We start from the raw sequence: 12987 nt of genomic DNA, 5'->3' as shown, positions 1-12987 counted from the left end.
CGCTCTGACACCTCTGGGTAAAGTGTGCCCAATAAATAAGTAAATACATATTATTGGCCTCTGGTATTAGCCTTGGGAGCCCAGCAACCCTTTCCATGCATTCATTCCAGTTTCTTTCTGGTGGATGATTAAAGGAACAGGAGGGTTGTATGATTATCAGTTGTGGGGCATGGAACAGATCTTCAGGCTTGCTGTTGCGCACTTGTGATAAGTAAACAACGCAGGGAATAGAATAGGGATGCAGAGCTTTGAATCAATGCTATTCCGCTTCCGGCGGTCCTAGAAGACTCCGTTTCCCAGAGCCCTCCTCTCCGGGCGCGTGACGTCAATCGTCAGCTCCGGCGCCGAGGTCTCGCGAGAGCGTCGGGCGTCGGGTCCGGGCCGCTTGTTGTTGGAGCCAAGATGGCGGCGGTGGCGCCGCAGCCCCCCCAGGCCGAGGCGGCCGAGCCTTGGTACGTGGCGCTGCTGGGCCTGGCCGAGCACTTCCGCACCTCCAGCCCGCCCAAGGTGAAGCTGTGCGTGCACTGCCTGCAGGCCGTGCTGGGGAGCAAGCCGGGCCCGCGCCAGGAAGCTCGCACACACCTGCAGCTGGGCTCCGTGCTGCACCATCACACCAAGAACAGGGACCTGGCCCGGGGGCACCTGGAGAAGGCGGTAAGAGGGGGCGGAGGGCTGGGGGAGTGGGCTACATCTCTGGCAGCATCAAAGAGTGGGCCAAGAACTTGGAGGATCTGAGGGGGAGGGATACACACCCAGGAGAGGAGGCACATAAACAGGAGTACCAGGAGAGGACCACAGACTGATGAGAGATGAGAAGGGGTGATACACACCCAGGAGAGGAGGCACATAAACAAGAGTACCAGGGAGAGGGCCACTGACTGATGAGAGGGGAGAGGGAGTGATACACACCCATCAGAGGAGGCACATAAACAAGAGTACCAGGGAGAGGACCACTGACTGATGAGAGATGAGAGGGGGTGATACACACCCAGGAGAGGAGGCACATAAACAAGAGTACCAGGGAGAGGGCCACTGAGAGATGAGAGGGGGTGATACACACCCAGGAGAGGAGGCACATAAATAGGAGTACCAGGAGAGGACCACAGACTGATGAGAGATGAGAAGGGGTGATACACACCCAGGAGAGGAGGCACATAAACAAGAGTACCAGGGAGAGGGACACTGACTGATGAGAGGGAGTGATACACACCCAGGAGAGGAGAGATGAGAGGGGGTGATACACACCCAGGAGAGGAGGCACATAAACAGGAGTACCAGGAGAGGACCACTGACTGATGAGAGGGGAGAGGGAGTGATACACACCCAGGAGAGGAGGCACATAAACAAGAGTACCAGGGAGAGGGCCACTGAGAGATGAGAGGGGGTGATACACACCCAGGAGAGGAGGCACATAAACAGGAGTACCAGGAGAGGACCACAGACTGATGAGAGATGAGAAGGGGTGATACACACCCAGGAGAGGAGGCACATAAACAAGAGTACCAGGGAGAGGGACACTGACTGATGAGAGGGAGTGATACACACCCAGGAGAGGAGGCACATAAACAGGAGTACCAGGAGAGGACCACAGACTGATGAGAGGGGGTGATACACACCCAGGAGAGGAGGCACATAAACAGGAGTACCAGGAGAGGACCACAGACTGATGAGAGATGAGAAGGGGTGATACACACCCAGGAGAGGAGGCACATAAACAAGAGTACCAGGGAGAGGGCCACTGACTGATGAGAGGGAGTGATACACACCCAGGAGAGGAGGCACATAAACAGGAGTACCAGGAGAGGACCACAGACTGATGAGAGATGAGAAGGGGTGATACACACCCAGGAGAGGAGGCACATAAACAAGAGTACCAGGGAGAGGGCCACTGACTGATGAGAGGGAGTGATACACACCCAGGAGAGGAGGCACATAAACAAGAGTACAAGGGAGAGGACCACTGACTGATGAGAGGGGAGAGGGAGTGATACACACCCATCAGAGGAGGCACATAAACAAGAGTACCAGGGAGAGGACCACTGACTGATGAGAGATGAGAGGGGGTGATACACACCCATCAGAGGAGGTACATAAACAAGAGTACAAGGGAGAGGACCACTGACTGATGAGAGGGGAGAGGGAGTGATACATACCCATCAGAGGAGGTACATAAACAGGAGTACCAGGGAGAGGACCACAGACTGATGAGAGATGAGAGGGGGTGATACACACCCAGGAGAGGAGGTACATAAACAGGAGTACCAGGGAGAGGACCACAGACTGATGAGAGATGAGAGGGGGTGATACACACCCAGGAGAGGAGATACATAAACAGGAGTACCAGGGAGAGGACCACAGACTGATGAGTGATGAGAGATGAGAGGGAGTGATACACACCCAGGAGAGGAGGTACATAAACCGGAGTACCAGGGAGAGGACCACAGACTGATGAGTGATGAGAGATGAGAGGGAGTGATACACACCCAGGAGAGGAGGTACATAAACAAGAGTACCAGGGAGAGGACCAGAGACTGATGAGAGATGAGAGGGGGTGATACACACAGCAGAGGAGGTACATAAACAGGAGTACCAGGGAGAGGACCACAGACTGATGAGAGGGGGTGATACACACCCAGGAGAGGAGGTATATTAACAGGAGTACCAGGGAGAGGACCGCAGACTGATGAGAGGGGGTTATGCATACAGCAGAGGAGGTACATAAACAGGAGTACCAGGGAGAGGACCGCAGACTGATGAGAGGGAGTGATACACACCCAGGAGAGGAGGTACATAAACAGGAGTACCAGGGAGAGGGCCACTGAGAGATGAGAGGGGGTGATACACACCCAGGAGAGGAGGCACATAAACAAGAGTACCAGGGAGAGGGCCACTGAGAGATGAGAGGGGGTGATACACACCCAGGAGAGGAGGCACATAAACAAGAGTACCAGGGAGAGGGCCACTGAGAGATGAGAGGGGGTGATACACACCCAGGAGAGGAGGCACATAAACAAGAGTACCAGGGAGAGGGCCACTGAGAGATGAGAGGGGGTGATACACACCCAGGAGAGGAGGTACATAAACAGGAGTACCTGGGAGAGGGCCACTGAGAGATGAGAGGGGGTGATACACACCCAGGAGAGGAGGTACATAAACAGGAGTACCTGGGAGAGGGCCACTGACTGATGAGAGATGAGAGGGGGTGATACACACCCAGGAGAGGAGGTACATAAACAGGAGTACCAGTGAGAGGGCCGATGAGAGGGAGTGATACACACCCAGGAGAGGAGGTACATAAACAGGAGTACCTGGGAGAGGGCCACTGAGAGATGAGAGGGGGAGTGATACACACCCATCAGAGGAGGTACATAAACAGGAGTACCTGGGAGAGGGCCACTGACTGATGAGAGATGAGAGGGGGTGATACACACCCAGGAGAGGAGATACATAAACAGGAGTACCAGGGAGAGGACCACAGACTGATGAGTGATGAGAGATGAGAGGGAGTGATACACACAGCAGGAGAGGAGGCACATAAACAAGAGTACCAGGGAGAGGGCCACTGACTGATGAGAGGGAGTGATACACACCCAGGAGAGGAGGCACATAAACAAGAGTACAAGGGAGAGGACCACTGACTGATGAGAGGGGAGAGGGAGTGATACACACCCATCAGAGGAGGCACATAAACAAGAGTACCAGGGAGAGGACCACTGACTGATGAGAGATGAGAGGGGGTGATACACACCCATCAGAGGAGGTACATAAACAAGAGTACAAGGGAGAGGACCACTGACTGATGAGAGGGGAGAGGGAGTGATACATACCCATCAGAGGAGGTACATAAACAGGAGTACCAGGGAGAGGACCACAGACTGATGAGAGATGAGAGGGGGTGATACACACCCAGGAGAGGAGGTACATAAACAGGAGTACCAGGGAGAGGACCACAGACTGATGAGAGATGAGAGGGGGTGATACACACCCAGGAGAGGAGATACATAAACAGGAGTACCAGGGAGAGGACCACAGACTGATGAGTGATGAGAGATGAGAGGGAGTGATACACACCCAGGAGAGGAGGTACATAAACCGGAGTACCAGGGAGAGGACCACAGACTGATGAGTGATGAGTGATGAGAGATGAGAGGGAGTGATACACACCCAGGAGAGGAGGTACATAAACAAGAGTACCAGGGAGAGGACCAGAGACTGATGAGAGATGAGAGGGGGTGATACACACAGCAGAGGAGGTACATAAACAGGAGTACCAGGGAGAGGACCACAGACTGATGAGAGGGGGTGATACACACCCAGGAGAGGAGGTATATTAACAGGAGTACCAGGGAGAGGACCGCAGACTGATGAGAGGGGGTTATGCATACAGCAGAGGAGGTACATAAACAGGAGTACCAGGGAGAGGACCGCAGACTGATGAGAGGGAGTGATACACACCCAGGAGAGGAGGTACATAAACAGGAGTACCAGGGAGAGGGCCACTGAGAGATGAGAGGGGGTGATACACACCCAGGAGAGGAGGCACATAAACAAGAGTACCAGGGAGAGGGCCACTGAGAGATGAGAGGGGGTGATACACACCCAGGAGAGGAGGTACATAAACAGGAGTACCAGGGAGAGGGCCACTGAGAGATGAGAGGGGGTGATACACACCCAGGAGAGGAGGCACATAAACAAGAGTACCAGGGAGAGGGCCACTGAGAGATGAGAGGGGGTGATACACACCCAGGAGAGGAGGCACATAAACAAGAATACCAGGGAGAGGGCCACTGAGAGATGAGAGGGGGTGATACACACCCAGGAGAGGAGGTACATAAACAGGAGTACCTGGGAGAGGGCCACTGAGAGATGAGAGGGGGTGATACACACCCAGGAGAGGAGGTACATAAACAGGAGTACCTGGGAGAGGGCCACTGACTGATGAGAGATGAGAGGGGGTGATACACACCCAGGAGAGGAGGTACATAAACAGGAGTACCAGTGAGAGGGCCGATGAGAGGGAGTGATACACACCCAGGAGAGGAGGTACATAAACAGGAGTACCTGGGAGAGGGCCACTGAGAGATGAGAGGGGGAGTGATACACACCCATCAGAGGAGGTACATAAACAGGAGTACCTGGGAGAGGGCCACTGACTGATGAGAGATGAGAGGGGGTGATACACACCCAGGAGAGGAGATACATAAACAGGAGTACCAGGGAGAGGACCACAGACTGATGAGTGATGAGAGATGAGAGGGAGTGATACACACAGCAGGAGAGGAGGTACATAAACAGGAGTACCAGGAGAGGGCCCAGACTGATGAGAGGGGAGTAATGCACACCCAGGAGAGGAGGTACATGAACAGGAGTACCAGGGAGAGGGCCACTGACTGATGAGAGGGAGAGTGATACACACCCATCAGAGGAGGTACGTAAACCGGAGTACCAGGGAGAGGGCCACTGATTGATGAGAGGTGAGGTGGATTGATAAATACCCTGTAGAGGAGGTACATAAACAGGAGTCGTACCGGGAAGCGGGCCACAGACTGGTGAGAGATTAGGGGGAGTAATGCACACCCATCAGGGGTGGTACATAAACAAGAGTACCAGGGAGAGGGCCACAGACTGGTAAAATATGAGGTGGGGTCTGAGGTGCTCACCCGTTACACCTCCAAGTGAGGGCTGGTCGAGGCGCAGCCAGAAGAGGTTATAGGGGTGTGTCACCAGGGGGGTAAGTAGAAGGCACAGTGCTGCAAAAAAACAACAAGAACAGGGAGTTGACTGGCCTTGCAAATATGTATGATACGGAGCTTTTGGCACAGTTACAACCAGAATTATGTGGGTTTGCATTGAGGCACAAACACCATTTTACTACTACTCTCTCTTCTGTTTACTGGTTTGTATATAACATTCAGTGGGACTACACGCCTGCATGTGTCGGTCTTGTACCTAAAAGGTGCAACCTTGTATTCTGCATAAGCCTTTCCAGGTTCACCAATTGGGTATAATTGTGGTTTGGGCATTATTTTGTATTGTGGTGCAATGTGTATAACATTAGAATGTGGAATTGCAATTTTTTCTGGATGAACATTTAATTTGCATTTGCAAACACTCATACGTGTTGTGCGTTTGGTACATATTTTCATGCTGATCATCATATTGTAATAGTCCGCGTTATACTGATTATCTCAGGTATAGCTAAAAGCGCTATGGAATTATTAAAAAAAAAAGTATTTCTCCAAGAGATGGAATGCTTCCGAAATCTACTTTTCCCTGTAATAAAAAGTTCCACTTGTCCCTCTTGGTGCCTTATAATAACATGACTAGTTATGGCAGTATTTGTATTACATCAGGGCTCATATTTTATCGGGGATTGGTTCTAGCAAGGCTGTGATTTTTGCCGCCTTATACATGTGCTGGAAGTAATTGGGAAATGGTAATTCCATGTTTGTAATGCAGTGTGACCCACGCTTTTATTTTTTTAAGGTTATTAACCAAATGCTCTCCAATCTCTTCCCAAATTGGAAATTGTTGTAAATGTACTCCGACAGAGGCAGTAGTTTAGTCTTTTTCATGGCGAGGAAAGGGGGTGTAGGGATAATGAATATGCAGTGGATTGGCTGATTTTCACATGAGCAAATGTACCTCTGTGTATTTGTTGATGTGAAAATGGAAATACTAAAGTTTCTTAGTCGTAAGGTTTTCCGGCCTTATCAGTAAATTTCTGACTGTCGTAAATATTTCCCAGAATGTTGCCCATAATGCTTTTACATCAATTCTCCATTACTTGTTTACAATATTTTCGTGCTTCAAACTCAGTTTAGTTAGATGCCTCAGAGAAATGGTATTTAGAGTTGCGAGAAAGTTTAGGAAAAGTTTTTTCCAGTTTCAAATTTGTTTTGTGTACATTTTATTTTGAATGCAAAGAATCACCAGTCTTGTTTCATATTTCGGTGTGTATTTATATAAAATTGGGGAGCAATCTGGGACAATTTTTAAGTTTCCCCAGATTTTTACATTTTTCCTACAAAATAACACACGTTTATAGTGAAACCACAGCCTGTCCTGTAGGTTAAGCTCACCGTTTAGTACATTTACTTATAGCACTTAACCTACTAGTAAAGGTGTTTACATTAATGAATTATGGGTACAAATTTGGACAGCATGTACATAAAAATACACACATTGCCTTAGCTGCAGAAACTCTGTTTTCACAGATCCATACAGTGAGTCTATAAACTCTCAGCAAACGCATTTGTGTTGCAGTGGGTTGGATCTGCACATCCAGTGAACAAAATAAACATGATAATTGGTTGACCTTAATTCCAAACAATATGTCCTAGTCGATGTGTGATAGGAATTACTTAGCCCTCATTTATAGTAATGACCACATCTATGTGGTTATCTTGCAGGATTATTTTAAACACTCTTATAGTACTATTTGTTGTGCATTTGGTACAGTTGGACATATTTTCGAATATGTAGAAGCACACTTAACTTGTGCATGATAGTACAGATTATTGCTTCTCTGTTAAACCCTGAAGGAATGGTGTAGACATTCACCCAGCTGCGACAAAGTGGCAGCCGATTGTAGCCATTCTTAAAACTCCAAAGAAGTGATATATGGCCTTCTTTCTGGAGCTATAGAGAAACCATTCAGGGTCATGATCAAACAAATAAAGGAGCATTGCATTGTGTTCACATAGGATCGACAGATGGGTAATCCGCAGGACGCCCTGTTAAATCCCCAATCATTTTTTTTATGGGGTTCACCAAAAAGTAAAACAACTAGGAACCTGTTGGAGGCACAGGTAAACCCAAAGGAAATGCTGTATAGTGTTCCCCTAGAAGCAACAGAGTTGGTTCCTTTTGAGGCACTTATAATCCACAAAAGACTTTTGTATGGCATCGCACAGAAGAGATGTAAGAGCAGCCTCTTGGTTGCCTTGACGGTGTTACTGGAGAAACTGAACTTAGGGTGCATTTAAGAGGGCAAAAAGTGCCGAGCTTTGTGCTCCATATCCTTTTGGCTCTGCAGACCCAATAGTATGCTCCTGAATTCACTCATTCAAAGAGTAAGTTCCTGGAATCCTGGTCAGTGGTCTTTGTCCTGTCTCCCATCCGCATCGTGAAACATGGCCAATCATAAGAACATAGCCTCTGGTAAGTGTGTAGGGGGCTGCCATAAATTGCTGTCCTATTCGTTGCAGAGTCAAGTTCCCATAATACCTTAAACTAGGTGAGTGAAAAAGTAGGCCCTTCCGCATTTTGAGGAGCACTCCTCACACCGAGACTTTAACCTAGAGAAATTAACTGGCTGCACCTTTTAACTCCAGTCCTAACTCCCACCATCTCCTATGGGCTCTGTAGGTATACTGCATTTACATTTGAGAGACTTCTGTTTGAGTTTACACCATGCCTGGTGGGGGAAGAGGTATTACCCTCCTATTCGATTGGCCACCCCTGGGACCAGTGTTCCGCTGACTATTAAGAAAACGCTCCAGTGCCATAATAGACATTTCAGGGCCCTCTACTTGTGTGATGTCACACCTAAGAGAACAGGATGTCTGGATCCTAAATGGACTTTTTCCCTGGAGTGACACTCTCGTGGTCTTGTCTAGTAGAATCTGTATGGTAATATGCCTGAGGTGGCACAAGGGAGTATGGAATCAGATAGATTAGTCCTGGTTTATAGAACATAACCAGATCGCTTTCTTCAAACTGTTAGGCTGATTTCGTGGCAGATACTGGTTAAGTAAGTCAAACATCAGCTGTGGAGAGTACATGGAGAGGATGAAGTAATTTTCTGATTGTCTCTTGGGCCCATATGATGAATATAAATAAGCTTACCATTTTTAGGTCTCACCTGCTAGATAGCGCACCCTCTAACATATTGTGGGCTCATCTGCAACATACAGGGGCTTGGAGCCAGCCCTTTGCTTACCATAGTCTGACTTTCCTGTCATTCGTTAGCCTGCTCGTTTTTCATGTCAGTCTAGTTTGTCCCTTTCATGGAGCGTTGCTTCTTTACCGTCGCTTTAGATTGGCTGGTTTTTATCCTTCCACTGCAGGCTTTTCAAGCAGTTCTTTTTTTCTGTTCGGTTAAGCACTTTAGGAGTGCATCTTAGGTTGAGCCTAGGCAGCGCATGCGATGTCCCTTTGAGATATGCTGTATTCTCACAGTGGGCTTACAGCCAGCCCATTGCCTCTTTATTCCTTACTTAGATTGTCCTTCAAAAAGGCTTCCTCACCAGTGGTTAATCCTTCTTTAATGTCCCGCCTTGTTTTAATTTGTATCCTCCCACGGTGCAGTGCCTAACTCCGTGTATCTATACGCTTTTGTCTTTTTCTGGGACTTTTTCTTTTCTTTCACTCACTCTGTGCTTCTTTGTGGGATGTTGGTCCTGCTCCAGCGTGGCACCACAGCTGGTAATCAGCACTGCAATGATCCTACTTGTGTTAAAGAATTGTTCCGTGGTATTGCGCACAGGTCTGTCCGCAGAAACAACCACATGGATCTACTTACATAAAGCTTATTTTTATTTATTCAGCAAATTCCCGGGGTTTTGTTTGTGTTTTCAATACATGTTTTACAGCAAAATCGGAGTGGTCAGCATTGCATTTCTCATTTCTCATTTCCACTTGAAACGAGCAACATGCTGGGACAGTATTACCCCGTGAGGATGGCTGCCCCATTTCCTCACGAACATGAGTAGGTGTACTGATTAAATAGAGCAGGCTATTCCTTCAGGATCCTTTATATATCTAGGTTTTTGAATAGCAGTTTTATATAGCGTTTATATGGCCCAATGGCACAATAGCACGCAATCACATTTTAGCGGTGCTTTTAAAAAAAAAATCCAAGCACGTGAGGATTAGGTGAGTTGACACAGATTAACGAGCTTTAGCCGCTGGGGAATAAAGGCACTCTATATGGGATCTGAATTCCGACCATTATCGCGCCAAATATTTACCAAGATGGTTTCTCTCACCCAAAGACTCAGAGGAGGTCAGTGTTAACCTTGTGTCACACTACAAATGCATTCACAAAGCTACTGCAAAACCTGGCCGAATTGTAGGCAGTCTGCTTCATAAAAGAACTAGTTCCCTTTTATTGTGCAGCGTCTGCCTCGAAAGGGGGAAACTCAAATTAATCTGCATGGTGTATGAAAGTCCAAGTGCTAGAGAATGTTTACAGAAAGATTTTATGCATAATGCGAAACAATGCCTAATTCCCCCCCCCCCCCCCCCCCCCCCCCCCAAATTCTTTTTTCTTCCATTAGTTGTGTTTATGAATCCATGTTTGCAAATGCTTATGGTTGTACAATCTGTTTACTCACTTTTTATGTGCAGCGCTGTATATTCCTATCCGGGTTTTCCTAGTTACGGCCAGTGGTAGTGCACCACAGATCACACTGCGCTTACACTGGCTCTACAGGAAGAAAACAAGTTACTTACCTGTAACTACAGTTATCCAGTATTGGTATATTTCATAGATTCACATGCCTGAATCATTCCCCGTCGACGAGGCGGGAGTCCCACTGTGGTAATATATACAATAGCAGTGCCGTAGAAAATTATTTGTAGTAGGCTGAAAAGACCGGGCCCAACTAGACCTAAAACTTAGCAGCCTATCTACCTTATTATGTAAAAAGAACTGAAAAGTAGTTCCAACCAATCAGCTGACAGCACCCTCTAGAACCTTCCCAACAGAGGCAGTTCTCCTCAGATTGTCCCAGCACAAGTGAGAAGTATGTATCCCTAATAAAGAACTGCCCTGCCGGGAAGGAGGGTGGGTGCATGTGAATCTATGAAAGATACCAATACTGGATAACTGTAGTTACAGGTAAGTAACTTGTTTTCTTATCCAGTATTGGGGTATCTTTCATAGATTCACATGCCTGAATCAGAATAGCAAGCCGTAAAGTCATATCTGTCGTTAGCGGAAGGTGGGAGACAAACCGTAATTGTACATATCCCCCACACAACCGGAAGGTTATAGAGCACTAAAATGTAAGTATACACATATGCAGAAGAACCTTCATATACTATCGTTCATAACAAAGACAGCATTTGATAAACAGAACATTACAGTAAATCATACATATTTACATAATATCCATATAATGTAAGAGACCCTTGAAAAGTCTAACCTTAATGAAGAAGATGCTGCAGCACCGCCTCTCCAACTGCTGTATCATCCTGTAATGCCGACTGCAAACAGTAGTGCCATGTAAAAGTATGGACACTCTTCCATGTAGCAGCTCGGCAAATGTTCTCCAGCGTGACTCCAGCAAATAAAGCTGTCGACGCCGACATCATTCTGGTGGAATGCGCTCTGACCTTTCTGACTAAGGGTCTATTAGCCTTTTCATGACAGAATTGTATCACTGAGGATAACCATCTAGCTATAGTTGCTTTAGTTACAGCTTGTCCTAGTGTGACCTGTCCATAAGCAACAAATAGCTGGTTAGATTTTCTTATGTCCTTAGTTTGTTGAAGGTAAAACTTTAGACATCGTTTGACATCAAGAGAGTGGAGGGCCTTTTCTTCCGGTGTGACAGGATCTGGGAAAAAGGTCTTCAACTTTACCCGGGTGGTTTAAGTGAAATTGAGACGGTACCTTTGGAATGAATTTCGGATTTGTTCTCAATGTGACATAATCCTTTGAAAAATGTAGGAAAGGTTCTGAAATGGTGAAAGCCTGAATTTCACTAACCCTCCGGGCTGAAGTGAGAGTTAGTTAAATAGCCACTTTCCAGGTTAAGAATTTCAGTTCAGCCCTATGGATAGGCTCGAACGGTCTCCTCATTAATTGGGACAAGACAATATTGAGGTCCCATTCAGGAGGCGGAAGTCGAATTGGTGGAAAGGCTCGAAACAATTCTTTCAGAAATTGTTTTATCAGTGAAGATGAACATAGTGAAGGCTTTTTAGAACTTCTTCTGAATCGGGAAATGGCGGCAAGATGTACCTTAATAGAAGAGAATACTAGGCCCGCCTTGGCTAGAGAAAGTAAGTAAGGTAGAATATCCTCAGGTGGAGCTTGAAGAGGATGAATATTATTTGCTTCGCACCAGCAACAAAAGCGTTTCCATTTGAAACGGTACGTTCTGATAGTACTCTGAGCACGGGCTTGAGAAAGAATTGCTCTACAGTCTTCAGAGATTTGGAGATCTTTAAACTTCAAGAAGTCAGGAGCCATGCGTGCAAGTGCAGCGATTGAGGATCGGGGTGCAGAATCTGACCTCCTTCCCTTGACAGCATGGAAAGAGTCGGTTTGAGACGAATTGGAGGTTGTCGAGCTAACAGGAGCAGTTCTTGGAACCAGTACTGCCTCGACCAGCGGGGAGCAATGAGAAGAGTGCAATTTTCCCTTTTCATCTTCTGCTGAATCCTTGGTATTAACTGTATCGGGGGAAAAGCGTATGCATAGATTCCTGACCATCTCATGGACAGGGTATTCCCTCTTGACCCCCGTTGTGGAAATCTGCTGGCGTAGAACAGGAAGTTGCTGTTTTGTTTTGTCGCAAACAGATCTAACTTTGGAAGATTCTGTTCACCTGTTCTTGTTCTAGCTCCCATTCGTGGCAACCTGTGAGGGATCTGCTGAGGTTGTCGGCTAAGGAGTTTTGAACCCCCTTCACGTGCTCCGCTCTGAGTGTTATGCCATGCTGTATAATCCACTCCCACATCTCTTGAGCTTCGTGCGATAGGGATAGAGATCTTGTTCCCCCTTGCTTGTTTATGTAAAACATGCTGGTGGTATTGTCCGTACGCACCAGTACTGATGAGTTTGCAATTCTCGGAAGGAACGCTTGCAGAGAAAGGAAAATGGCTCTTAATTCGAGACTGTTGATGTGCTTCTGCTGATACTGATGAGACCATCGGCCTTGAATCTGGAGGTCCTGAAGATGACCTCCCCATCCCTCCATTGATGCATCCGAAGTCAGAAAGAAATCCGGGATAGCTTGAAGAAATGTGAGG

General features: G+C 47.4%; 1 protein-coding gene across 1 annotated transcript in view; it reads left to right on the top strand.

Annotated features, from left to right (window-relative positions):
* Positions 1-354: 354 nt before the first annotated feature.
* Positions 355-12987, top strand: part of MAU2 (MAU2 sister chromatid cohesion factor) — a 111415-nt gene continuing 98782 nt past the window's right edge. The window contains exon 1 of the mRNA XM_078669427.1: positions 355-654. Within this exon, the coding sequence (XP_078525553.1) occupies positions 403-654 (252 nt within the window). The 5' untranslated portion in view covers positions 355-402. The remainder of the gene's footprint in view (positions 655-12987) is intronic.

Source organism: Lissotriton helveticus, chromosome 12, assembly GCF_964261635.1.
Source record: "Lissotriton helveticus chromosome 12, aLisHel1.1, whole genome shotgun sequence".
NCBI lineage: Eukaryota > Metazoa > Chordata > Amphibia > Caudata > Salamandridae > Lissotriton > Lissotriton helveticus.
This window is presented reverse-complemented; position numbering and strand designations above follow the sequence as displayed.